The sequence below is a fragment of the Rhinopithecus bieti genome, unplaced genomic scaffold (genome assembly GCF_001698545.2).
Source record: "Rhinopithecus bieti isolate Rb0 unplaced genomic scaffold, ASM169854v2 scaffold_46389, whole genome shotgun sequence".
NCBI lineage: Eukaryota > Metazoa > Chordata > Mammalia > Primates > Cercopithecidae > Rhinopithecus > Rhinopithecus bieti.
Window position 1 is genome coordinate 389,330 of NW_016818836.1, and position 27,133 is coordinate 416,462.

Below are 27,133 nucleotides of genomic sequence, written 5' to 3' on the forward strand. Positions count from 1 at the left end.
GAGCCTCAATTCTAGTTGTCGCATCTGTGAAATGTGGGGGAAGGCCCAACCTATCTTCTGATTCTAACATGTTACAAACATTTTAGACAATTGCTGCTTTCTGATCATCATCTACTTAACAGAGACACTGAGGGAACAGGAAAAAGTGATAAAGTCACTGTTACTTGGAGATCAAGGAAAACAATTTAAATATAACATCATTAATGTGGGTACACAACTGGTAGTTAACCAAGAGGTAGCAGGGACATAGTAAGGAAAGATAACTCTCATAGAAAAAATTCCAATGCTGATAATTTTCTGGGAAAACATTTATTGTTTCTTCTTCTCCTCCTACTCCTCTTCCTCCTCCTCTTTTTCTTTTCTTTCTTTCTTTTTTTTTTTTTTTTTTTTTTTTTTTTTGAGACAGGTTACACTCTGTTGCCCAGGCTGGAGTGCAGTAGCGTGATCACAGCTCACTGTAGACTCAACCACCTGGGTCACAATCTCCTGAGTAGCTGGGACTACAGACCCATGGTGCCATGCCAGGTTAATTTTTGTATTTGATATAGAGACGGAGTTTCACCATGTTGCCGAGGCTGGTCTCGAACTCCTGGCCTCAAGGGATCTGCCTGCCTCAGTCATCCAAAGAGCTGAGATTACAGGTGTGAGCCTGTACAATTTAACAAATTAAAGAAAAGTTTCTTTGTAATCCATGCAATTCTATTGCCACTCCTAAGGATTTCCTCCTCCCTCCTAACCAAAATCAGACCTAAGGCTGATTTGTAATAAAACCCCGGTTTCAAGCACTTTTGACCAAGTACTGCCATCTAGTGAGTGTAACCAGCTTGGGTTTTTTTGCTGGAACAAGGAACCAGAAAGTTTGATCTCAGGGTGCCAGTACCACGTAGGAAAGAAGGCTGTCAAACACCGCATCAGCCAACTTTCTGCCTGGTGCAGGTGGATAAACAGAAACTCTCTTCAGTTCCATCTATGACTGCAAACAAAGTCACCAAGGCTAGTTCAGAGGTCACCTCCTCCGAGAAGCCTTCACTGAGTCTCTCACAGGCCCCTCTACTCTCTGTGCTGTGCCAAGGCCTGTGCTTGCTTCCCTTAGAGCACTTCTCAGCTGGGCTATGTATGTCCCTCTGTCTGTCCCAGACTATGGACTTCTGGAGGGCAGAGATCTTGTTTCACGCTTTCTTTTATATGCCTAGAGCCTGGCATATAAATATATATAAAATTACACATTATACATATATATAATTATACAATTTATGGAATAAAAATGAGTGAATGACAGAGTAAATGTCCATTACTTTAATGTCAGTTCCAAAAGAATGCGACATCTACTTCTCTTAAATCATTTTGTAGACGTGGCAGATGCTGCAAAGCTTTGCCTAGAGGCTTCTGCAGGAAGAGAGAGCTTCTTCCCCAACTGCTGGGAACTGCTGGCAAAAGGTCCTCAGCTGTAACCTTTGTTAGAAATTGTGTCAGTTGAATAAACAGCCTCGCCCAAGGCCAGCGCTCCTCCTGGGACAGCTGCATCCAATACCTGACTAGTGTGGGAGTATGAGGGTCCACAGTTACAGATTTATCTCTGATTCCTGAAGATGCTGTGATGTTTCTAAGGTCTGCCCTCAGAGGCTTAGTGTGTCCTTCTTGTGTTTCCTTCCCCAGGCCCTGAGTAATTCACCCCATCTCTGCACCTGCAGAAACACGCCCCTCCCACGGCCTAGGACACACTTCTGGTGTCCCTGCTCCTTCTGCACTCAGGTAAGATCAGCCGAGTACTTTGGTTTAATTGGCAATGTTGCCCATGTTTTCAACTGTTCCTTTTGCCTCTGTATCCCTTTGTGTCTTGCATTGTTTCCTGGGTCTCCAGGGCCTTCCTTCCTTTCCCCTTCCCTTGACAAATAAACACCAAACTTTGTCTTGTGGAGTCTCACATTGTGAGAGATATAGAGTCCACAAGTTCTGAGTCTCCCCGACAGTGTTCGAACAAATGTTGCCCATCTTCACTTCTCAGACAGTAATTGTACCAAGGAGAGAGCTTCTAGACCAGAACCCAGTGAACTTTTTCTGTAAAGGGCCACACAGTAAACATTTTAGACTTTGCAGGCTACATGGTCTATGTTGCCACTATACAATACTGTACTATTGGAGTACAAAAACAGCCATAGGTGATACTCAAATAGTTCCAGTATAACTTTATTTACAAATCAGGCAGTGGGCAGGATTTGGCCCATGGATCATAGTTTGCTGATGCTGTTCTAGGCAGTCAACATCTACTTCCAGCCCGGGCTTGATCTATGGCTGTCTTGCCTGACTTGTGTGTTCTCTGTCTTCCAATGAGTCTCGGCCTCTTGTATTCTCAGGCTTGTTCTTCATGACCCAGAACTGTGTCACCCAGATGTCCTGTGTAGTACCTGGGTCAACCTGAAGCTCACCTAAAGTTTTCCAGTCACCTGAAGTAATAAATTCTATGCTGACCTTGCCCTATTTTATGGTGAAAAGAAACCAGTGACTTTCTCCAGTGTCTGGTAGTGATAAGCCTACGCAGAAGAATTAAGCCCAAGGAGAGGGCTGTTTTGGACAAAGTGCTTAGGGAAATCCTTTCTAAACAGGAGAACTTTGAACAGAAACCTGGCTGCATTAAGAGGGAAGACCTTTAGGGGAAGCCCTTTCCAGGCAGGAGGGCGAGTGAGTGCAAAGATGTGAGATGGCGATGTGTTTGTCACACGGAGGAACAGTTGGGTGCCGTGTGGCTTGAGCAGAGTGAGCAAAGGGTAGACTGTAGAGGATTAAGTTCGATTTTAATCCTACACTTCCAACTACCTGTGAAAATGAGCTTTCCAAAAACACATGTGCTGTAGCCTTGGTTATTTCCTGAAATATCAATCCTGGCCCATTGTTATGAACAATGCCAAACTCTGTATTAAGAACTTATGACTTGCCCAGGCGCGGTGGCTCACGCCTGTAATCCCAGCACTTTGGGAGGCTGAGGTGGGCGGATCACGAGGTCAGGAGATCGAGACCATCCTGGCTAACATGGTGAAACCCTGTCTCTACTAAAAACACAAAAAAATTAGCCAGGCGTGCTGGCGGGCGCCTGTAGTCCCAGCTACTGGGGAGACTGAGGCAGGAGAATGGCGTGAACCCAGAAGGCGGAGCTTGCAGTGAGCTGAGATTACGCCACTGCACTCCAGCCTGGATGACAGAGTGAGACTGAAGAACTCATGACTTCACTAGCACATTCATGAGCTTCTGTGTTGGAAGTTTTTAGGTATCTGAACAAAGGCCATTTGCAAACACTGTCCTGCAAACATCATATTGACATCACTCTTCCTCATCATCCATAAGAAACTACTTGTATAAAGGGTTCCTTCTCTACCATGCCCGCAATCCATTCGCTATTTCTTTAGCCACCTTTATTCAAGGTAGCTTGTTAGTTCATCACTCTTCATTATGACGAACAAATGCATAAGTTCTCTAAATATATTCACAGACCACTGGATCAGAATCACCTGGGGCACTTGTTAAAAATAAAGTTTCTGGGGTCCCTCTCACTGATCATGTAAATCAGAATCTCGAGGTCGAGCCCACGAATCAGCATTTTAAATAAGCTTCCTAGGTACTTGCTACTCAAAGTGTGATCCTCAGACCAGCAGCATGAGTCCCTGCGAACTTGTTAGAAATGCAGAATCTGGCCTGGTGCGGTGGCTCATTCCTGTAGTCCCAGCACTTTGGGAGGCTGAGGTGGGTGGATCACCTGAGATCAGGAGTTCAAGACCAGCCTGGCAAACGTGGTGAAACCTGTCTCTACTAAAAATATAAAAACTAGCCAGGCGTGGTGATGGGCGCCTGTAATCCCAGCTGCTCGGGAGGCAGAGGCAGGAGAATTGCTTGAACCCAGGAGACGGATGTTGCAGTGAGCCAACACGGTGCCACTGCACTCCAGCCTCGGTGTCAGAGTGAGACTCCATCTCAAAAAAAAAAGGAAAAAAAAAAGAAAAGAAAAGAAAAGAAAAAAAGAAATGCAGAATCTCGGGCCCCATGCCAGGTCTAGTGAATCAGAATCCACATTTAACAAAATTCTCAGGTGTTGCCTTTGCCTATTAAAGTTTGAGAAAAACAGGCCTAGATGTTTCTTCTTACATCCTGGAGTGTGAGAACCACTGATTTAATGCTATTAAAGGGAGACAGCAGACTTTTTCAGAATAGGGCCTGCACTGAGATTTGGGTCCCAGGAAATGGTTGCTTGGCTTGCCCAGTAGAAAAGGAACTTATGCAGTCTGCAGGTTCCCTTTCTGCATGTGAAACCGCTTCAATCTACAAAGATTTTCTAGTTTTCAATGTATCCAACTGCAGAAGTGTGCCCCCTTTCTGAAGCTTGCAATGTCCTTGCTGACAACTGTTTTCCAGGAGTGTTTATCATGGCCACCGGTTGTGGAATTTCATATTAGTATCAAATCCACTTTTGCAGGCTGGCTCTGTGCTGAGTTATTAGTGAAATTCAAGGGGCTGGCAGTTTATGCAAGTCAATGTTGTTTTCTATGTATTTTATTCATTCATTCAATAAGCATACACTGAGTGTTGCTAGTTACTGTTTTAGGTGCGGAGGAGAGTGTTGAATACAAAAAATAAGGTTCCCACTCTCACAGAGCTTCCATTAGAATAGAGAGGGGGGGAAAAGCTAACAAGCACATGAATCTGATAGCAATAGTGGTATGAGGGCAGTAAATCAGCAGTACGATAGAATGACTGGGCAGATGGGCTCTTTGGGTGCTCTAAGGCCATTCTGAAGTTATAAAACTATTATCTCACTCCTAGAAAAGAGAGGTGGTCATCACACCTATCAAAACCAACATTGATTAAGAGCTCAAGTGACTGGTATGTGGCCCGAGGGCTGTAGGCACAGTGATTCTGGAGCAGGCTTCTGCTCTCAAGCAGTTGATGTTCCAGCAGGAGTTGGGCTGGGGTGAGCAATAAACAAAACAAAATATAAGGAAGGCAACTTCAGGCTGCAGTAAGTGGAATAAGGAAAGTAAGAATGGTGATTTCATAGAGAGAAACAGGGAAGGGAGAATGATCAGGAAGTGTTCATTGAGAAGGTGATGTTAGTGCCGATACCTCAGTCGTGAGAAAGAGCCTGTCACGGAAGACCCTAGGGAACAGCATTTAATTAGAAGGAACAGCAATGCCCAAAGATGTGAAAAAGCTTGGCTTATTTTAGAAAGGAAGAAAGCTAAGTACTACTCGAGCATCACAGTGGGTGAGGGTTGGAGTGTTTCAAGGTGAGACTAGGGAAATCACTCAGGGTCACATGGGCTCAGAACTGAACGGTGGAATGGTGATGCGAATTGTGGAGACTTTAATCACTGGTGTGCTGGGACCAGTTCTGCTGCTGGAAGGATGTACTGTGATGTGGAAGGGCAGAGATAATAGGTGGTAGTGGTGGGTAGGAGGTGGAGGTGGTGGGAAGTAGACCATACATTCTGGGGATAGAACCCATGGGGGTTGCTGACTGATTGAACATGGGTGTTACGGAGAAGGGAAAAATCAAGAATGCCTGCTTGGGGGCCTCAGCAGCTGAGCCAATGACAGTGCTGCTTATAGAGTAGGGAAATAGTAGTAGGGGGAATGCAGAGTTCTGTGTAGGGCATGTTGCACTGAAGATGACACGAGCACTTCATTTCGTACTCTAGCTTTGTAACAATTGTTTATGCCCCTTACACTTCTTTCTTTTTTGCTTCGCTTCTGTCCTGTCAGTTTCTGATAGAAGAAATGTAGCAGTTAGGATATTGTTTGGCTCCTTGCAAGAGAAAATAAGGTTTAGACAAGCAAGTACAAGGCTTGTTCAGTTGCTCAAGGAAGCCACCAAGGTCTCAGGCCCCTTCTTTCTTTCTGCTCTCTTATCATTAATTTGTGGCTTTCCTCTTCATGGTACAAGGTGGCAGGCAGCTGTGCCTCCAGGCACTGGAAGAAAATTCTCCATGAATATTTCATAGTTTTTCATGGTTCAGGCTTTCTGAACAGAGGAGGTGTTTGGATTGCCGTGGCCTTAGAAACTGGAGACAGTGTCTCCCTAAAGGTACAGAAGTCCTGAGAGATTTGAAGAGTTAAATTCCTGTTTCTCCATCTTGGAGACATTTCTTACAATCCAGGATGATCAACCAAGTGATGCCTTCCTCTTCTCCCTTGGAGGATATTACTTTAATGAGTAATCTCTCCCTGGAGGGAAGGATGAGCAGATAGATGTACCAGTGGCCTCTAAAACCTCTAATTTGGGGATGTAAACTCTGCTTTTACTTAATTCTATTTAATAGGGATAAATGGGTAGACATGTCTTTCCTATCTGCTTGAACAAAAGTACCTCTGAATTTAGCACAAATGCTTTCAGGCATACAGAGCAATGCTTAGCACGGGCCAAGGGAAGGAAAAAGGCATGACTGGAAAACCAGTACCCAGTTCTTATAACAAACATCTCTTATAAACACACACTGCTCAGATGGTGAAAGAACAGCACCAGAAGTAAAAATAACTACAGAACTATTTGTACCCTTCTCAAATGTATTCTGCTGGTTTCTCAAAAGCTATTGAGTAAAACTAGATGTCAGAATACTAAAAGGCATCTCTCATTTGTATTAATTCTGCAGCATTCACTGCTATTTAATAAATCCAGCAATGGAAGAACGTATTTGGAACAGTAGGAAAGAGTACATAATATTAATACATATGAGAAGCTCTCAGCAACAGAGGCGGCTTTGTTCTCTGAGTTTTTAGAAATCATTTCTAAAGTTGTTTGCTTATTAATTAAATCACGCCTGAATCAGGCTTCTCTGGTTGTTTTATTCTCTCCGTGGCAGCAAACGTGCTCCTTCCCAGGACTCAGTCTGCCCTGCAGGCCTTAAAAGCCTTCCTCTCTGGGCACCCTGACTCCTAGTCAATCAGTTTTCATATTTTTTGCAGATTTTAAATATAATATAATTCACATAGCATAAAATCCACCTCTTTAAAGTGTACAATCCCATGATTTTTAGTAAATTCATACAAATTTGTACATCCATTCCCACCATCTAATTCCAGATATTTTAATCACCCCTCAAAGAAACTTTGGAATCATTAGCAGTCACTCCCCATTTCTCTCTTGCTCAGCTCCTGGCAACCACTAATCTATTTTCAGCCTCTACAGACTTAAGTAAATCTATACGCCCAGAACAAGTTTCTGGGTGTTACCTACAAATAGAACCATATAATATGCAGCCTTTTGTGTCAGGCTTGTTTCACCTGCATAATGTTTTCGAGGTTCATTCATGTCATAGCATGTATCAATATTTCATTCCTTTTATGGCTGCATAATTTTCCACAGTTTGGATAGATCACATATGTTTATCCATTTTTCAGCTCATGGACATTTGGGTTGTTTCCACATTTTGGCTATTATGAATAGTGCTGCTATGAACATTCCTACGCTATATTTTGCATGAACCTATGTTTTCCATTCTCTTGGGTATGTACCTAATAATGGAATTGTTTGGTCGCATTTTGAGGAACTGCCAAATTGTTTTTCCAAAGTGGCTGCAGCAGTTTACATCCTCACCAGTAATATATGAGGGTTCCAATTTCTCCACATCCTTGATACTTGTTATCTTTTTTGATTCTAGCCATCCTAGTGGGTGACAAGCAGTATCTCATTGTGGTTTTGATTTGCATTTACCTAATGGTGAATGATGTTAAACATCTTTTGATGTGCTTATTGGCCATTTGTCTATCTTCTTCAGAGAAATGTCCATTTATGTTCTTTGCCCATTTAAGACTTATATATTTTTATTACTGAGTTGTAAGAGCTTTCTATATATTCTGGATACTAGATTTTTGTCAGGTATATGATTTGAAAATATTTTCTCCCACTTTGTAGGCTGTCTTTCACTTTCTTAATACAGTCCTTTGATGCACAAGAGTTTTAATTTTGACGAAGTTCAATTTATCTGTTTTCTCTTTGGCTGCATGTGCTTCTGGTGTCATATTTAGGAAACTGTTGCCTCACCCAAGGTCACAATGATTTAAACCTATGTTTAATTTTAAGATGTTTATAGTTTTAGTTCTTATAGTTAGGTCTTCGATCGATTTTGAGCTAATTTCTGCATACAGTGTGAGGCAGGGGTCCAAACTCACTCATTTGTGTATGGATGTCCAGTTATCCAATTATAATTTATTTAAGATTATTCGTTCCCCATTGAGTAGTCTTGACATCCTTGTCAAAAATCAATTGATCGTATAGGTATGGATTTATTTCTAGATTCTCAGTTCTATCCCATTGATCTGTTTGTCTATCCTTATGCCAGTACTAGGCCATCTTGATTAACGTACATTTGTACTAGGATTTAAAATTAGGAAGTATAAGTCCTCCAACTTTGTTTTTCTTTTTCAAGATTATATTGGCTACTCTGGGTTCCTTGCACCTCTAAATGAATTTTAGGATCATTTCTGCAAAAAAGGCAGTTGGAATTATGCCAGTCAGGTTTTGCTTGACAATTTGGGGCTATTTATTTGGCACTCTTGTTACTGAGTCAGGAACTCAAGACGTGAGGGTACTTAAACTTAAATATTACCCCATTTCCTCAAACCACCACCACACATACTTGGCAAAATGATGGATCATCAGTTTAGGAATTCAAAAATGCTCTGAGAGAATAGTTTGTCCTGATTTGGAATGTCATCCTCTCTCTCTTCTGCCCTGCTGTCTTTGCCCAGCTTGGACACCAAAAGCAGCCTGAGTTCTGTCCTCTGCCCTGCACAAAGGCTGGAGGACTTTTAGCAGGTTGCTTTCTTCTCCAGAAGTCCAAGCCCTAACCTAATCCTTAGCAAGGGCTCTGGTCCCTAACTTCTACATCCAGTGCATGGCAACAAAGGTAAATTCTCCTGTACAGCTTTGGAGAAGCCTCTCTAAAGATAGCTCTTCCTGGGTCACACAGAAGAAACAGCACTGCATCGACCCCAGGGCTCTGCTTCAGCATTGGCTGGAAGATCGTTGGCTTCAATGTTATAGACAGCTAAGCACTCTAATCAATAAAGGTTGAAAAGATAAAAAAAACCAGGCGGTTTCTAATCCTATAAAAACTAAATGTTGATACCGTGTAGAAGTCCCTGAGAACTCCACATCCCTACTGCTGCTTGGAGATTCAGAATTCTGTCTTCCTCATGGGCCATGCAGATGCTTCTGTTCTCTGCGTCTGTCCTGTTCTTTATGTCTCAGGCAGAGATTCCTAATGAACCCTGTTGTTCCCTGAGCGTTTTGCTCCTCTCTTTTCTGGGGAGTCAAACTACAATTCAGAGAACAGTTTGTGGCCACTCCTCCTACCCACAGAATCGCAAAGGCCTGCAGGCCTGTGTAACTGTGGCAGAGAGCTTGTGGGAGAGGTCTGTGGAAGGTGCATCTGTCCTCATGCAGACTCTACTGGTTGAGTCTGTAACACACACAAGTGCTGTAACACACGCTGCTGAATCTTACTTTTGCCATGGGCCTCAGTTTCCCTGGCCTCTGAGTGATTAAGTACACCTGATAGAGGGGATGAAAACCCTTTGGGGGTCCCTGCCTGGCCTATACCCGTCTCTCTTGGAATGTCCCCTCTGACCCCTGTGTGAACTCTGTGACAAGTCCTCAGCCCCAGCTTGGGACAAGAAGGCCAATCCCATTAGCTGAGCAGTGACCAGTCTCTCTCTCCCTCTCTCCTTCCAGAATCTGAGACCCACCCAGACTAGGGTCAGTCCATGGTAGCTGCATACACCTGTGTGGATATGTCAAGAGGGCACCATGTATGGGCCGAATTTTGGAGAACAGGTAAGTTGAGTAAGCAGAAACCACAAGTGTAGGAGGATGTCAGAGATAGGAGGAAGAAATAGGCAGAAACAGGCAACGTGAGAGGGTCGCTGGAGGCCCAGATGGGACTGCCAGAGTGACCTGGCCCACTCAGGACTAAACCTTTGCCCGAACCTCTCTGGCCTACCTCCTCTAATTTTGCTTCAGTGGGTGGCCCCAGAAGCTGACTGTGAATCCAGGGGCATTTGGGCATATCTAGAGGGCGTTTTTGTTGTTGTTGCTGTTTTGTTTTTCCTTCAAGTTCTTGCCTTTTTTTCCTCTTAAAAAACGAATGGGGTGACGGGCTTTTATCCTAGAATAGACCCATGCTTAATAAAAAGTGTTTCTCAAAAAATATAAAGAATTTTCATAACCCCCCAAAACCACTGAAATTTTTTTATAAAGAATTTTCGGAGTTGAGCCGATGTCACCAATCTCGTGGGTTCTGAAGTCGTAACACACTAACCACAGTTTGAGAACCAAGGCTCTCATGCTCCAGCTCTCTGATGCTGCAGATGAGAGACAAGAATCCTAAAGGAACGCAGGGCCTTTCTTCTTTGCACCTTGCTGTACATTTTCTAAACTGAAAAAATGAGGTTTGGTGGGACTCACAGCCCTGCAGCAAAGATTCCGAGGCTGAATGTGAATAAAGCGCCTTAAAAAACGGGCCACGGGAGAGGCACAGGGCTTCTCCCTGGTGATACTTCCCTGATCGCGCACCGCGGCCCACGCGCTTTCCGCGCTCCGCCCCCTGCTCCCCGCCCCACCCCCAGGTGCTTGCCTCCCGGGAGCTGACAACCATAGCTCCGGCCCCGACCGGAAGCCCCACCCCACCGCCGGGGACGCGGACTCGGGAGTGCTCACGTTCGCAGCGTGGGCATCCTTGCTGCGCTCCGCTCCCCGCACCGGTAACGCGCGCCAACCTTGCCGCCCACCCGGCGTCGTAGCGGGCGAGATTTCCGAGCTCTGGACGCTCTTACGGCTCTGCTCAGCCCTGACTCCAGCAGGCCCGCGTCGGTCGCCCCTCCCGTTTCTGGAACCTTTGGTTCCGGGGCTCGGACTTGGGGGAACCTGGGAGGGTGGTGGTGGAGTTTCTGATGCTTTGCGTTTTCTGCGGGGTGTGGGCAGTCAATGGAGAAACCCGGAACAGAAGTCCGTGGTGTTTTCAGGGGCAGGGAGTAGAACCTCAGGCGCCTGCGAGCCCCCTGAGGGTTTAGGCGGCCCTCCTTGGCGGGATGATTGGCACTGTGGGCTGAGAGAGCCCGGGGGCCTGCCCCCACCCCTAGGGGTGCCGTCGGCTCCTGGGGTCCGAGTCTCCGCCCTGCCCCACCGCTTCTCACAAAACCCCTCCACCTCCCTGAGGAGCGCCCGTCTACCCACCTTCTCGTTCCCAGCCTTCGGGCTGCTCCTATTTTCCATATTGTTTATTTATCCTGGTTATTGGTAAGAGTTTTTCTGACCTTCTCTACTCTGGAATAGGGTCCAGAGGAGTCGTGAGGGAAAATTATTAGAATATAAAATCCCAGGAGTCACGTGGTCCGGGTCTGCATCCCATGCTTGGAGGCCTCACAGAGCAGCCCAACAAACAGCTCTTGGTTTTCTTCTTCAACTTCACCACCTCCTGTGGTTGCTGTTTCCGCCTCTGGCTTATGTTGAACCCAACCATGTGTATTTCTCTTTAGCTTTGCTCAATTGGCATGGGAATGCTGCCCCTGGAGGGCATTGGACAGAACAGGGACAGTCCTGTTGCGTGAGGGGCATGGGTCTGTGCTCATGAGGCCAGCTCCTTCCATGACCTGCTCAGAGCCCCAAGCCAGCCCCTCTGTCCTCTGTTGCTGGACGGTTGTTCCATATCCTCCTTCCCAGTGCCCCAGGTGTGATATTCCTTCCACCCAGGGAAGGGCATTCCGAAAATACTTTCCTTTGCTGTACCTGATTGCCCTGCTTGCTCCTGCCTTCACTCCTGCGACGGGTTCTTTGGGCTTAGGCGTAGCATTTAAGTCTGGTCCTATGAAGGCCTTCTTTCTGTTATTCCAGGGTCTTGGGCAGTTTGCGTTGGCTCTAACTCTTACTACAGAATTGCGGAAATTCCTCTCTTTATTGAGGTCAGCGCTAACACCTGTCCCCCGACCCTGGTTCTGTTTTGTGAAATACTGTCTGCTTTGCTTATCCACTGCAGTTAGCTTTTGGAGTTACCCAGATTTCATCTCTTTGACATGGACTTCCACACGGGGTGACCTTGTGTGCTAGGTTGCCAGAGACAGTTCTGGCTTATACCATTGTCCCAGCATAATCACGTTCAAAAGATTCGTGGTTTGTATGATCAAGCTTGTCTCTGTCTCTAAGTTAGATACACTTATATTTGTAGCTAAGAGAGTGGCATGTGGCAGCCCACGTGAGACTTGCACTTGGGCCCACAGATGTCAGAGCCACAGACTAGGAAATGAGAATTCCTCCAGGTCAGTGCTCATAGGCCTCATGTAGGTAGAGAGCTTTGGGTGGCTTTGCCCTTAGAGGGCAGGGGTTCCCCTCCCGCCCTGGCACAGAAAGTCCAAACTAATACTGAGGCCTATGTCTAGTCAAATTCATCCCCAGAGTTACTGTGGGGCTTGCCCCTAAATTCACTGTCATGCTCCAGAGGAAGGTGTTCAGAGTTCAAGCCCAGCTCCTTGACATGGCATCTGGCTCCTGGGAAAGTAACTGATGTGGAAGTGTGACCAGAGTTAGGCCTAAGGTGTCCTGGGCTTCCCCAGGAACCAGAGAACTCAGTCCATGCAGGGCCAGTTAGTTTTAAAGACTGCATGTCAACACTTGTAACTGTCATAGGATTAGGCTAAGAGGTAGAACACTGGTTATCCACTAGGATGACCAACCATATTAGTTTGCTTGGGATTGAGGGGTTTCCTAGGACATGGGACTTGCAGTTTTAAGATCAGAAAACTCCTGGGCAAACTGGGATGAGTTGGTCACCCTCTTCTCAACCCTGGCTGCACGTTAGACTCTCTTGAGGAGCCTCTTATTTAGAGTCTAATTTAATTGATTAAGGTAGTTGTACTTTTTTTTTTTTTAACGCTCTCAAGTTGATTCCAGCAGGCTACCAGAGTTGAGAACTACTAGGCTGTAGACAGTGTTTCTAATAACCATTGAAAGTGTTTGGTTTTTGAGCAGAAGTGGTTCCAGACATCCCTGAAAGGGGTATATAACTCTGTGTGTTGGCCTTTTACCTTAGCAAGAGAGATATCAAGCTGGTAGTTGCCTGCTATTGCTATTATCTGTCCCCACCCCCAGGCCGCCTTTCTCACTGGTGAGGACCAAGCTTTCTCTTTTCCAGGCATGCTCCGATACCTTCTCTCTCAAGACAGGAGGTCAGTGGAATAGCCTCATTTTGATTGATGGAATCATGATTTACACAGTTGCAGATGAAGCTGGTATGAGATTTGAGACAGGACTGCCATCTCTAGGTCTGGGACATGTGCCCCAGAGAGTGGTGGTCCAGAGGCTAACTGTGAGACTGTGTGTGCTTTGGCTTTGCCCCATGGGGTGTGAGAGCTTGGAGACCAGGTGCCTCTGGGACTGTCCTCTCTGCAGGCCTCCAGGATCATGTGGTACGTCAGCACCAGGGGCATAGCCCCACGGGTCAACTTTGAGGGGGCCCTCTTCTCTGGCTATGCACCCGATGGAGGCCTCTTTATGCCGGAAGAGCTCCCACAGTTGGACAGAGAGACCCTGTGCCGGTGGAGCACACTCTCCTATCCTGACCTGGTGAAGGAGCTGTGCGCCCTCTTCATCGGCTCTGAGCTCATTCCGAAAGATGACTTAAATGGTGAGCGCTCCCACCTCTACTTCCACTCCTCCAGCCCCTGCCAGCTCAGTCTACAGAATTGCAAATCCATCACCAAACCACTAGGAAGTCTCTAGTCATGTTTCTCAAACTTTATTTCTTTTCCTGACTCTAGAATCCCAGAATTGAAAATATTCCGAAAGATTTCATCCTTTCTCCAGGAAGATGAATGTTGAAATTTTCTTCATTCTGTCTTTCTCTTTCTTTCTTCCTCCCTTCCCTCCCTCCCTCCCTCCCTTACTTCCTCCCTCCCTCTCTTTCTTTCTTTCAAAAAAAACCTCTTCAACACTAGGGGTTTTAGAATCATCTTGAGTGACTTGAATGTTGAGATGTTTCCTTCCTGCACGTAAAGCACCCAGACCCCTAAATTGCTATTTTATTTTTTGAATGTTAATTCCAGAAGGGACTTCAAGACTGTCCCGGACCAGCTTGTCTTAAGCTATACTGTGCCTATGGATTCCCTCTGGGATCTTGTTAAAAACCAAATTCTGATTCAGTGGGTCTGGGATAGGAGTGAGAATTCTGCATTTCTGTCAGAGGTCCAAATAATACTAGACTACTGGTCCATGAGCCACACTTTAAACAGCAAGAACAAAATCCATAATGTAATGGTGGTGGTTTGGGGAAGAGAAAGGACCACTTAAAATGCAGTCTGATGACCAGCAGTAATGGCATTGCTTGGGCATTTGTTGGAAATCCGAGACTGCTTCAGATGGACTGAACCAGCGTGCTTTTTAAGCAAGATCCCAGGTGCTTGGTTTGCCAGTGACAGTTTGAGAAGCTCTGCTCTAGGACTGCTCTAGTCCTGCCTTAGAGAGGGCTGTATATCAGCCATCCAAAAGCTCTGGCGTCACAGGTGTGAGATTTAGTAATGCAACAAACAAAAAGCTTCCTGTCTTTAAGAAGGAGCATTAGATGGGATGCGACATTGATGTGTTATATAGCTATTTAATTGACCCCTGACTGGAATACATGCTCACGAGACAGTCAAACAATGAAGAAGTATAAAAAATGAAAAAGTCTTCTAGCACCAATCCTGGTCTCTGAGGAAATCACTATGAGGAATCTACGAACAGTTTGGTGTATGTTTTCCCAGACTTTTTTCTAGGTTTATACAGTTGTATTCAAAAATGGTATCATTTAAGATGAAGATTTTTGGCCTTTTAGTAGCAGGAGTTGGAAACTTTATCTTCAGAGACTGAGAGGGAGCTTGAGAAAGAGACCAGGCCCCTCATTGGCTATCCACCCCACTACCCTCACAGATCTGATTGACCGAGCCTTCAGCAGATTCCGTCACAAAGAGGTGGTCCGTCTGTCCAGGTTGAAGAATGGGCTGAACGTGTTGGAGCTGTGGCATGGTGTCACATATGCATTTAAGGACCTGTCCCTGTCCTGCACAGCACAGTTCCTGCAGTACTTCCTGGAGAAGAGGGAGAAGCACGTCACTGTGGTTGTAGGTGTGTTTTGGAGGCATGAACGCGGAATACCTGAGTGCTGTGACTGTAGGGTGTCCACCTATGGGATGCTGTTCATAGAGCCACTCAGGGACTGTGGCACTGGTTCTTCCAGAGCAAGGTTCCTAACCTTTTCTGGTGCCGTAGACCCCTTTGCCAGGCTGATAGAGGCTATGGAACTTTCTCAGAGTAACGTTTGAAGTGCACAAAATGCTTAAGATGATGTGGTTCACAAGTTCACTGATGTCCTGAATTTTATCTGTGGATCCATGGACCCTATGTGGAGTGCTAGTTTCATATCCTCCAAGTATTTGAAGTAGTTGTTGCTGTATTTGACAACAGTGCTTTGGGGACCATTTCTTTCCTTGTTCATTCCCTTTGTTCTAAAGGGGGAGGGTTATCCTTTCTTCCCATCCAGGAACGTCTGGGGACACAGGAAGTGCTGCCATTGAGAGTGTTAAAGGGGCAAAGAACGTGGACATTATCGTTCTGCTGCCCAAAGGTCACTGCACAAAGATTCAGGAGCTCCAGATGACAACGGTGCTGAAGGAGAACGTACATGTGTTTGGAGGTGTGTGCTGAGGCAGAAGCTCTAGGGACAGTGCAGCCCTGCCTTACTTGGGTTTGCTTTGGGAGATGGGCTGGAACAAAACTGCACAATTGGGTAACTGTCTTCCTTTCATCAGTCATATTTGAGGTTGGTGTATATGCCTTGGCTCAGCTCTGGGCAGGGTTCTGGCTACATAGTAAACTATTGGAGGTGACAGATGTATAAACTGATACCAACAGTACAGCGCACTAAGTACGAATTGAAAACCATATCCCAAAAAATGCCACCTCCATGCATGTCCAACCTGCAAGGGTCATGTATGTCAGCAGCCATGCAGAGTCATAACCTGAGCCAAGTGACTTGGGTTTTGTTCCAAGACTCTGAAGTTTAGAGGACACCAACATGTTAAATAATTATTTTAAGAGAATGTGTTGCCAGGTGCGGTGACTCACGCCTGTAATCCCAGCACTTTGAGAAGTCAAGGTGGGTGGATCGCTTCAGCCCAGGAGTTTGAGACCAGCCTGGGCAACATGGCAAAACCTTGCCTCTATAAAAAAATACAAAAATTAGCCGGGCTTGACGGTGTGCACCTATAGTCCCAGCTACTCCAAAGGCTGAGATGGGAGGATCGCTTAAGCCCAGAAGGCTGCAGTGACTCAGGATCATGCCATTGCATTGCAGCCTGGGCAACAGAGTGAGACCCTGTCAAAAAAAAAAAAAAAAAAAGAATGTGTCATTATATGTTGACAGTTCCTGCTGTTCTTTACAGTATGGGAACAACTAAGCCATGCACTAGTTATCCAGTCTAAATATTTAAAATAGGGATCAGTGGTACCCACCACTGGTTATACTCCTACCTGAGTCACATCATGAGAATGACAGCATTTTGTGCTTGGAGAAAGGCAAAAGCCATCTTTTTTAATATCAGGCCATCTATTCCTAATGGATTTAATCATTATAGGGATTGGGAGTGGAGAAAGATGGGGCGAGTGTGGGTGGAGCTGTACATTTTTATTTTTACCTCTCACACCCTACTGGACCCCAGGTAGCTATAAGGTGGGGACTTGGATTAAGTTTTGGCCTGGGTAGGCTGTGGCCTCGGGCACGCTTTCCAGAGGCCTGGCTTAGTTTGGTCACTCACCTGACAGAACAGCAAGTGTGATGGCAGAGAATGTTCCTTCTACAGCTCTCCTGGCTTCTTATGATAATCCTGTAGAGGTTGTTTTTGTATAACATCAACTGTGACAAGGAGCAAAAGCACAGTGAAAACAAACCTTATCCAAAGGAATAGCATAAATATCCTTTGTCAGTTTGTTCAAGAGCAAGCAAACTGCCCCTCTGCTCTGTTCTTTAGCAAGTGCATACTCTTGCCAGTGAAAAGTCCATGCTAATGCAGGTGTTGACGTCGTCTTACACATTTGCCTTGCTAATTGCTCATATTTGGCTGCATTTTCCTGCAGTTGTTGCGAGACTTCAATGCACAAGATTCAGGCTCCTGAGGGTCCTTATTATACCCCAAGCACCAAAATTGCTAGTTATGGATCTAGGACTGTTTTTTCCTAGAATCAAAGCAGAGAATAGCATTTTGTGCCTCTGACCTGCCTCCTCCCTTTTTGTCTTTTTTGTATGCAGACCTGAGGGTGTGACTGAAAGCTCCATTCCTGACTTGTGGATTGGAAAACAGTGCTCAGGTGTAAAGTAATGGTGGGAATGTGGAATCTGATGAATGTATTAAGTCATTAAATCTGGACCTGAAGGGGGTGTTTTGTTGTGTACATGTTCAAGAAAATCAGAAACTAAGGCAGCAGACTTCACAGAAATCAGTTTTGTTTATAAACGGCACTATTCAGATGCTTTCTTTCCTTTCTAGAGCTTTCTGGTTTGGTTTTAAGGAGGATGTGTGTTAGTTCAGGATGTAACAGCAAATATGTATTTTTCCGTAGACTGGTAAGCTTAGCAAGTAGGGATGGACCACTTAGATTATTGCGTGTGGACAGTTGGTTTATAAAGTCATTAATTTCCATGTACATTGTATACTTGGTTCTTCTTAAGCACAGAATAATCAGCAAGTGCTAGGTATTTATTAATTATATTATTTGGGATGCTTTTGGCTAGAAGTAGCAAAAAATTCAACTCAGACCAGCTTAAACAAGAATATTTTCCAGCTTCCATAACTGGAAGGCCAGAGGTGGAGTGGGCTCCCAGTTGCTTCATTCAGTGACTCACACTGCTCTCAGGAACCCAGGTCCTTCCCATTCTCTGCTCTGCCCTCAGTCCTAAGGCTCATTCCTCTTGTGGTCATATGGTGTTTCCTTGAGGTGACCAGGTCTGTTCCTTCCTGTTGCTCTTTTTTAAAAGCAGTGAATCTTTTCTTAGAACCCAGCAAACACGTCTTTGTGGTTCACAGACCTGAATTTATTCACATGCTCATTGTGGAGCCAACCCTGACCCCATGAGAATACCAGGCACTGATTGGCTTGGTCCTGGCAAAGGAATGGAATCACCATGACTGGCCCTGGCCATTCTGGATACACATGGGGATCTAGAGTCAGTCCCCCAGCTCCATTGCTGCTACACAGTGTTGAAGGGCAGAATGGTTAGCACCTTTAATGCCTTCTCTGGCACATTTTCCAGTAAAGTTCACCACTCTCCCTTCCAAGTGTAGATTCAATGGAGACATACTCGGGTATCATATAAGAAATCAATATTGGCTTGATTGCTCATTGAGCTAGATGGGGGATATGACTTGTATTAGTGGACAATTCACCATAAATTTATCCAGTAATTCACTCATAAATTACACTGATGTACACACCCAGCTTCGTGGAGGGGAAGTTCTGTCCACGTAAGCTTACCTGCCATGTAGGAGCAGAGAGCAGAACACCTACCCTGTGACCTAATGAGGGCAGAGGGCAGACCACGGGGGAATGTTGACTGTTTCCACCCTGGGCACTGGTAGAGGACTGTGGAGGAAAGGCTATGACTCTCATCATTTTCCAGTCAGGCACACAGTTCTTCCTCTGCGGAAGAGTGGGGGAAGTGGGCAGGGATTACAAAGAGAAATTCTCCCAGGATCCCGGAAGGTTGACATTTGCTATCTTATTTTAGATAATGGTAGAAACGTTGGAACTAGTTCTGGCTACCCTTTCTGTTCTAAGCTAGGGCAGATATTTAGGAACACAAGAATCTGAGGCATGGTTTCTGTCCTTGAGGAGCTTAATATTGAGTCTAGAAAGTGAGGCCAAGCTACGTGAAAGTAAAGAAACCTACACTATGCGAAGGTCCCAGGAGGATGGGCTCAGCCTGGGAGGGCTGTCCCAGGCGGTTGCTGACCTCCTAGGGGTTCTGCATGCTCCTGACAGCTGCCCTCTCCTCTCTCCCTGGCAGTGGAGGGAAACAGCGATGAGCTCGATGAGCCAATCAAGACTGTGTTTGCCGACGTGGCTTTTGTCAAGAAGCACAATCTGATGAGCCTGAATTCGATCAACTGGTCCCGGGTCCTGGTGCAGATGGCCCACCACTTCCTTGCTTACTTCCAGTGTACGCCATCCTTGGACACGCATCCCCTACCCCTGGTGGAGGTGGTTGTGCCAACAGGGGCTGCCGGTAACCTTGCAGGTAAGGAGTCCCCGGGGCACAAATGGGCTTTCCAGAAAAATACCTGTGGCCCCAGTCCTTCTAGCTGCCTTTTGGCTGCAACTGTGAGGAGAAAGAAGGTGGAGTCCCAGTTCTGAAGGTGATGGGAAACCCCACAGAAGAAGCTCCCAGAAGATTTCACCTGTCATTGCCTGGGGCAGCATCCTGGGCTCCTGCTGCCAGCAGCAGAGGGTGATGGCTTAACCCTGCATGCTCCTGCAGCCTCACCTGATGTGCTCGCCGGCTCAGCAGAATGTGGAGAGGCAAGGTCAAGGGTCAGCCACTGTGCCTGGCTGGCAGTGCCCTCAATCAGAAATGTGGACTTTGCTCCCAACCCTGGCCAGCTACCCAATGTGAGGGCAAGCGGCTTGACTGGCACATGTGTTCCCATTCCTGGATACACTATCCTGACCCCATGTGATGTGGAAAAAGTTCTGGACTTGGGGTTCTGGCCCCAGTTCTGTCCTTTACTAGCTGAGAGGCTGTGCAGCAGTCCTTTAGACTCAACCTTTGAGCTATAAAATGAGATTGTATCACTCATCATATCTCCCAGGACTGCCTCAATAAACGAATAAGATTCCTGTGTACATGCAGACTTTGTGAGGGCAAACTGCTGTACAGCTGTGTAGCATTAAAGTCATTTTATTTAATCACTAGTATTTATCAAGCACTTAGTATGCACCTGGCACTGTTCTAAATGCTTTTCACATATGAACTCATTTATCCACCTGTGGAGAAGACACTTTCCATTTTATAATGAGGAAACAAAGGCACAGAGAAAGGAGTCATGCCCTGGTTACACAGCTGGGCCAGGAGTGCGACCCAGGCAGTCTGGCTGCAGAGCTGGCGAGGCTAGGGGAATTACTGTTCCTAGTAGTTCCAGCAATGGCATTGGTTCTGATGAGCACCAAGGATGGTCTAGCTGAGAGCACAGAAGCATCTTAGTGGTGAGGAAGCCACTGGGGGAGGTGTGCAGATGTGGCCTAGGTGTTGATTGGGTGGGGCTTCCTGACTTCTGCCACTGAAAGAAGGGTGGAGAGAACAGCGGGCTGGCAGACAAGGAGGAAATAGCTTCTTTGCCACTCATGGGGTAAAGCCCACCATGTTCCCCATTCCCATCACCCTCCAATTAGTGATGCACCGAGTTGTGCAGCCAGTGGCCCTCTGCAGCCCAGAGCCTACCACAGTGCTCGATACAAAATAAACACGTGACCAACATTTCCTGAGGGCGTTCCTATCCATCTTTGCTCTGTCAGGAACCAACTCTTTGGCTTTAAGACCCTGGACCTTCCTGAGCCTCTATTTCTCCCCTGTCAGGCAAGGCTATCATGATGTTCTCATGAGGACTAGGTGAAATAAGAAAGAGAAAGTTGAGATCAGTAGTTCGAGACCAGCCTGGCCAACATGGTGAAACCCCATCTCTACTAAAAATACAAAAATTAGCCAGGTGTGGTGGCGCATGCCTGTAATCCCAGTCACTTGGGAGGCGGAGGCAGGAGAACCATTTGAACCTGGGAGGTGGAGGTTGCAGTGAGCTGAAATTGTGCCATTGCACTCCAGCCTGGGCAACAGAGAGAGACTCAGTCTCAAAAAAAAAAGAATGAGAAAGCGTTTTGCCAGGTTAACAGTGATGTTGGGTGGTGTGGTTGTCCCTAACTCCCCTTAGCTACTCACCAGAGATAAACTGCTCATGAAAGCACCATATGTAAAACCTTCCTAAACGATGTCACATGTCCGTGTTCTACACCTCTTAGCGGGAGGAATTCCTTGCTTGTTCCGTGCAAACAAGAACTGCTGTTGGGGTGGACTGAGGATGCTGCTCTGGCCTCCCCTGGTGCCTGTGCAGGGAGAGTAGTCTGAAACTGCTGGCTCTGGGAGGCTGAGTTGAGGGAGGGCATGTGCTCAGGACTTAGGCATATTTTGAATCCTGACTCTGACACTTAACAGGCTTCGGACAGGTCACATTGACCTCTTGGAACTTTCATTTCCTCTTCCAAAAATTGGTGTTTTACAGTAGTCAGCCATCTATGAAATACTTTGGCCCCTGGCAGGAGCTGACACATAGAACAGCCTCAGGGCATGGTGCTGTGCTCCTAGTCATCCTCACGCTCGCTCGCTCGCTCTCTGTGTGTGTGTGTCTGAAACAGGTTTATTGCTAAATGATTCACATACCATTCACACATATTAAGTGTACGATTCAGTGGTTTTTAGTATAATATATTCACAGACTTATGCAACTATCACCATAACCAATTTTGGAATGTTTATGTCACCCTAAAAAGAAACCCTGTACCCATTAGCAGTCACTCCTCACTTTTCCTTAGACCACCTCCTTCGCCAGCCCTTGGCAGCCACGAATCTATTTTGTTTCTCTATATAGATTTTCCTATTCCAGATATTTTCTATAAAAGGAATCATACAGTGTGTGGTCTTTTGTGCCTGGCTTCTTTCCCCTAGCATAATGTTTTCAAGGTTCATCCGTGTTGTATCATGTATCAGTACTTTTTCGATTGTATGTATATACCATACAGCGGTATATTTTGTTTATGAGTTTATCAGCTGATAGACATTTGGATTGTTTTAACACAGCTATTATGAATAATGCTGCAGTGAATATTTGTGTATGTTTTCATGTGACCATATATTTTTATTTCTTTTGGATCTATAACTAGGAGTGGAATTTCTGTTATATGATAACTCTATGTTTAATATTTTAAGGAACTGACAGACTTCAGTTTTCCAAAGTGGCTGCACCATTTTGTGTCACCACCAGCAATGTAGGAATTTTCCAATTTCTCCACATCCTCACCAACACTTTTTATTATCTGTCTTTTTGATTCTAGCTATCCTAGAGGGTGTGAAGTAATAGCTCATGGTTTTTGTTTATATTTCCTTCATGACTAACGATGTTGAACATCTTTTCCTGTGCTCATTGGCCATCTGTATGTCTTCTTTGAAGGAATGCCTGTTCTTTTACCCATTTTATTATTATTATTATTATTATTATTATTATAATACTTCAAGTTCTAGGGTACATGTGCACAATGTGCAGGTTTGTTACATATGTATACATGTGCCATGTTGGTGTGCTGCACCCATTAACTCGTCATTTACATTAGGTATATCTCCTAATGCAATCCCTCCCCTTTCCCCCTCCCCACAATAGGCCCCGGTGTGTGATGTTCCCCTTTCTGTGTCTAAGTGATCTCATTGTTCAGTTCCCACCTATGAGTGAGAACAAGCAGTGTTTGGCTTTCTGTTCTTGCGATAGTTTGCTGAGAATGATGATTTCTAGCTGCATCCATGTCCCTACAAAGGACATGAACTCATCCTTTTTTATGGCCGCATAGTATTCCATGGTGTATATGTGCCATGTTTTCTTAATCCAGTCTGGCACTGATGGACATTTGCTTTTGCCCATTTTTTAATTTGGTTATTTGTATTTTTATTGTTGAGTTGCAACAGTTCTTTGTATATTCTGGATACAATCCCTTATCAGATATATGAATTGCATTTTTTCCCCATTCTGTGAGTTGCCTTTTCATTTTCTTGATAGTGTCCTTTTTAAAGCACAAAAGCTTCAAAAAGCACAAAAGTTTCTTAATTTTGATGAAGCCCAATTTACTTTTTTCTTTTGTTTCTAAAAAGCCATTGTTCTCTTCCTCTCTTGTCTTAAGCTGGGTACATTGCTCAGAAGATAGGCCTGCCCATCCGTCTGGTCGTGGCAGTGAATCGCAATGACATCATCCACAGGACTGTCCAGCAGGGAGACTTCTCTCTGTCGAAGGCTGTTAAATCAACCTTGGCATCAGCTATGGACATTCAGCTAGGCCTGGGGGAGGTGTGCAGATCTGGCCCAGGTGTTGGTTGGGTGGGGCTGGATGGGGCTGAGATCAGTGTGGACCTGAAACTGACTTTCTGCCCAGGTGCCCTACAACATGGAGAGGGTATTCTGGCTACTCTCTGGCTCTGACAGCCAGGTAACAAGAGCCCTCATGGAGCAGTTTGAAAGGACCCAAAGTGTGAATCTGCCCAAGGAACTGCACAGCAAGGTCAGTCACTGCCCACACACCACAGAGAAAGGAAAGGGTACAGCCACATAGCAGACTTGGGGTTTGGAAGTCTAGTCAAGGGAAGAGGACACCTGTTTCTTGAGTACCTGCTATGAGCCCGTCACTTTTACTGCCGCTTTACATGGAACAATTTATTGAATGAGGAGAGGTAATAGAGAACATGATTTAGAGTCAAATGGGCTCAATCCCAAGTGAGCTCTGAGATGCTGAGCCAGTTTCCTAAACTCTGTGCCTCAGTTCCTTCATCTATAAAATGTCGATAGTAAGAATGCCTGCCTCATAGAGTTGTTGTGAGATTTAAGTCAAATAATATTTGTGAAGTACTTTGCATACTTCCTGGTAATATATAGCTTGATACATTAACTTATTTTTACTTATTATTGTTGTTAATTTCCAATAATACTGTCAACTGGAAGCCATTTTGCCCATCTAGTATGAACAGAGACCATTGTTTCCATTGAGCTCTTCCTTTCTTCCTTTTCCTTCCTCTCTCTTTCCTCCCTCCCTCTCCTTCATCCCTCTCTCACCTTCTTCCCTCTCTCTCTCCTCCCTCCTTTCTTTCTTTCTTTTTTCTTTCCCTCCCTCCTTCCCTTTCTCTGTCTTATTTTTCTTGGAAAAGGAGAAATTTTATTCCCTTGGAATGGTAGGAATCTAATAGGGAAGGATTGTTTTTATTTTAATGCAACCTGGTGATGGTACTTATTCTGTGTTTAAAAAAAAAAAAAAAAAAGGATTTCTGAAGCTGCCTTTAATTTTCTCTACCACATTCCCACTAAGTGGCCATCCAGACTGTGCATACCTCCAGTGGCCAGACCCTCACTACCTCACACCAGCTCTCACCATTACAAAAGTCTTTACGTTGAGCTAGAATCTGCTCCTTCTAGCTTACACAGTCTGATTCTACATCTGAGTGTTTCCAGTATTTAGAGAATCCTCATTTACCAGGTTAGTCTTCCCACTTCCTTTAGTGGTCCCTTGCATGACATAATTTTGCATGGTCAATATCCACCTTAAAGTGTTGTTTGCCAAGTTGGATGCAGTTCTCTAGGCTGAGCCATACCAATGCAGACTGGAGTGGAATTTCGGCCTTCTGGAATCTGTACTTCTTTTGGTGTACCCAAAAATCAATTTATTTGGCTAGTGGTTTGACATTCACATTCCTTCTCCTCATATAAATGAGGTGCTCCATGAAGACAGGCACCATACCCCCTACTCCTTCATTCTCTCTCTGGCTATACACAGAGGAGACACTTCACTTGCTGCAGTGGCATTCATATTATATATCTACTGTGAGCCTGGAACTGTGCTGGGTGCTAGAAACACAAAGACAAGTAAAATACATTCATTGTCGCCTGGGAACCCTAATTCACAGCAGGTAGCTGTATGAAAATCTATGATACAGCTGGGCGCAGTGGCTCACGCCTGTAATCCCAGAACTTTGGGAGGCTGAGGCAGGTGGATCGTTTGAGGTGAGGAGTTTGAGACCAGCCTTGCCAGCATGGTGAAACTCCATCTCTACTAAAAAAAACCAAAAATTAGCTGGGCATGGTGGCACATGCCTGTAAATCCCAGCTACTTGGGAGGCTGAGACAGGAGAATTGCTTGAACTCGGGAGGTGGAGATTGCAGTGAGCCAAGATCGTGTCACAGTACTCCAGCCTGGGTAGATAGAGACTCTGTCTCAAAAAAAGAAAAGAAAAAGAAAATCTATGATACTCTATGATCCCTATTGCAGTCAAATATATGCAGGGTGTTTGTTGTATTATAAGCATGCAATACATTTTCAGAAGATGATCAAATAAACCAAACACACTGAGGGAGCACAGACAAGGGAGTCTTCCTCTGTCCGAAGGAAGTGGGGAGGGCTTCCTGGAGGAGGTGCTCCGTGAGCTGAATAGCAACTGATAGGAAGGAGGTGTGCCAGCAACCAAGCTGCCTGGAGCCTTCTGGCTGTGGCAAGTTGTTGAACAAATCTTAATTTGTTGATTTGCTGATTCGGAGCCAAATCCCAACTAAATGGATTGACATAAAACTCAAATGTATCCTTCCTCCAAGTTGAGTGAGTCAGCACAAAACTGGGAGGCCGGATTTTTACTGTGAGCCACGTCTGAGCCATTCGGTCTGAATGTCCCATTGGATCCCTGGGGTTTGTGTGGGTCTGTGGTGGAGAGTGGGGTTTTGTCATCTTTCCCTGCTTTCCCAACATACCTCATCTTTCTGACCTGGGACCCTTCAGCTTTCAGAGGTGGTGACATCCGAGTCAGTGTCTGATGAAGCCATCACCCAGACCATGGGCCGCTGCTGGGATGAGAACCAGTACTTGCTGTGCCCCCACTCGGCAGTGGCTGTGAACTACCATTACCAGCAGATGGACAGGCAGCAGCCCAGGTACAGGCCGTGGGGGCTTGGGCCACTGAGGGACCATTTGAATTTCAGGGGCCCTCTTCTTCTCCAAGCGGTGGGAGAGACAGGACTACGAACAAATGGCTGTAATGGAGTGTGATGGGTGCTGTGTGGAACTGTGCCCTGGAAACTGTGGGCCCAGAAGAGGGAACGTGACAGGTATCCCAAGGACAGTCAGGGGCAGAGATGGTGGCTGAGCTGGCCTCCAACCAGGAGGAGCAGTTTGCCAGGTAGCGTCATTGTAGTGATAAGTTTGAGGTGCCAATTGTCTGTCTGTGTCTCTGTCTTCCATACCCCACCCTATCCCTAAACTTCACCTGCTTCTTCTCCTTCCTCCTCCACCTTCTCCTTTCCCATCCCGCTATTTTCTCACTGTCCTCCTGCTGCCACCTGCCCCCATCCCCAGCAGCACTCCCCGGTGCTGCCTTGCCCCTGCCTCTGCAGCCAAGTTTCCGGAAGCTGTCCTGGCTGCTGGCCTGACCCCTGAGACTCCTGCAGAGATCGTAGCCCTGGAGCACAAGGAGACACGCTGCACCCTGATGCAGAGAGGTGACAACTGGACCCTGATGCTTCGGGACACCATTGAGGACCTTAGCCGACGGTGGAGGGGTCATGCCCTCAACGCCTCCCAGTAGCCTGGCTGGAGGTGGCTTTCTTTAGGCTTCAGATCCCAGGGAGGTGCACCCTCTGAGCTGCCTTGTGACCCTCCCCATTAAGCATAGGTTAGGAGGTTCCCAGGAGGCTGCTCAGCTGGGTCTGGAGCCAGCTGGCTTTGCTCCATTTCCTGGCTACTCTGTGCCTGGTCACCAGGGAGGCTGAGTCAGGTACCTGGAACAGTTGCCAGAAGCACCCCCTCCCTCCCTGGCCCATGCAGCAGTGTCTGAGCTGTAGTGAAAGTTTCAGGGCCTGCAGAAGAAGAGCCTTGGGCACAGGATTGACCATGGCTCCAGGGGTTTAGGACCCCAGACCTGTGAAGGTGGGGGCAGCTCACCACCTTCATGCAGCCTTTATATGTTCTCTGAGCCTTAGTTGATTTGGCCCCCAAAACAAATCCAAAGGTTCTAGCCTGCCTTGTCAGAGACTTCCACCCTGTTCACATGTTGGCAATCCCTGGAATAAAATGCTTGTTCTGTGTGATGGAGACGGCACATCCTGTGGGCAGGTCCTTCCTAGAAGGGCTGCAGGACTGTGGGCAGCCCTGGGGGCCGCTGAGTGGTGGGCTGAGGTGTGTGCGGCATCCCGCTGCTGCCCTGCATTGGCCCAGGCTTGAGGCGCCATGGCCCTGGTGAGCTGGCATCCACAGAGGTTGAGGTGGGGCTCACCAGATGGAGACCCTGTG

General features: G+C 46.1%; 1 protein-coding gene across 8 annotated transcripts; it reads left to right on the top strand.

Annotated features, from left to right (window-relative positions):
• Positions 1-10,654: 10,654 nt before the first annotated feature.
• Positions 10,655-26,931, top strand: THNSL2 (threonine synthase like 2). Of its 8 annotated transcripts, none has more exons than XM_017857579.1 (11): positions 10,670-10,746; positions 11,876-11,943; positions 13,170-13,266; positions 13,427-13,661; positions 14,942-15,136; positions 15,552-15,704; positions 19,071-19,301; positions 22,997-23,160; positions 23,246-23,371; positions 25,628-25,779; positions 26,201-26,931. In XM_017857579.1, the coding sequence occupies exons 3-11, from the start codon at positions 13,258-13,260 to the stop codon at positions 26,427-26,429; spliced, it is 1,494 nt and encodes a 497-aa protein (XP_017713068.1). In that variant the 5' UTR covers positions 10,670-10,746; positions 11,876-11,943; positions 13,170-13,257; the 3' UTR covers positions 26,430-26,931. The 8 variants fall into 8 exon arrangements, with proteins under 8 accessions (XP_017713069.1, XP_017713072.1, XP_017713068.1 ...); XM_017857578.1 differs by lacking the exon at positions 10,670-10,746 and adding an exon at positions 11,200-11,281; XM_017857581.1 differs by lacking the exon at positions 10,670-10,746 and adding an exon at positions 11,200-11,281 and having other exon boundaries at positions 26,204-26,931.
• Positions 26,932-27,133: the final 202 nt, after the last annotated feature.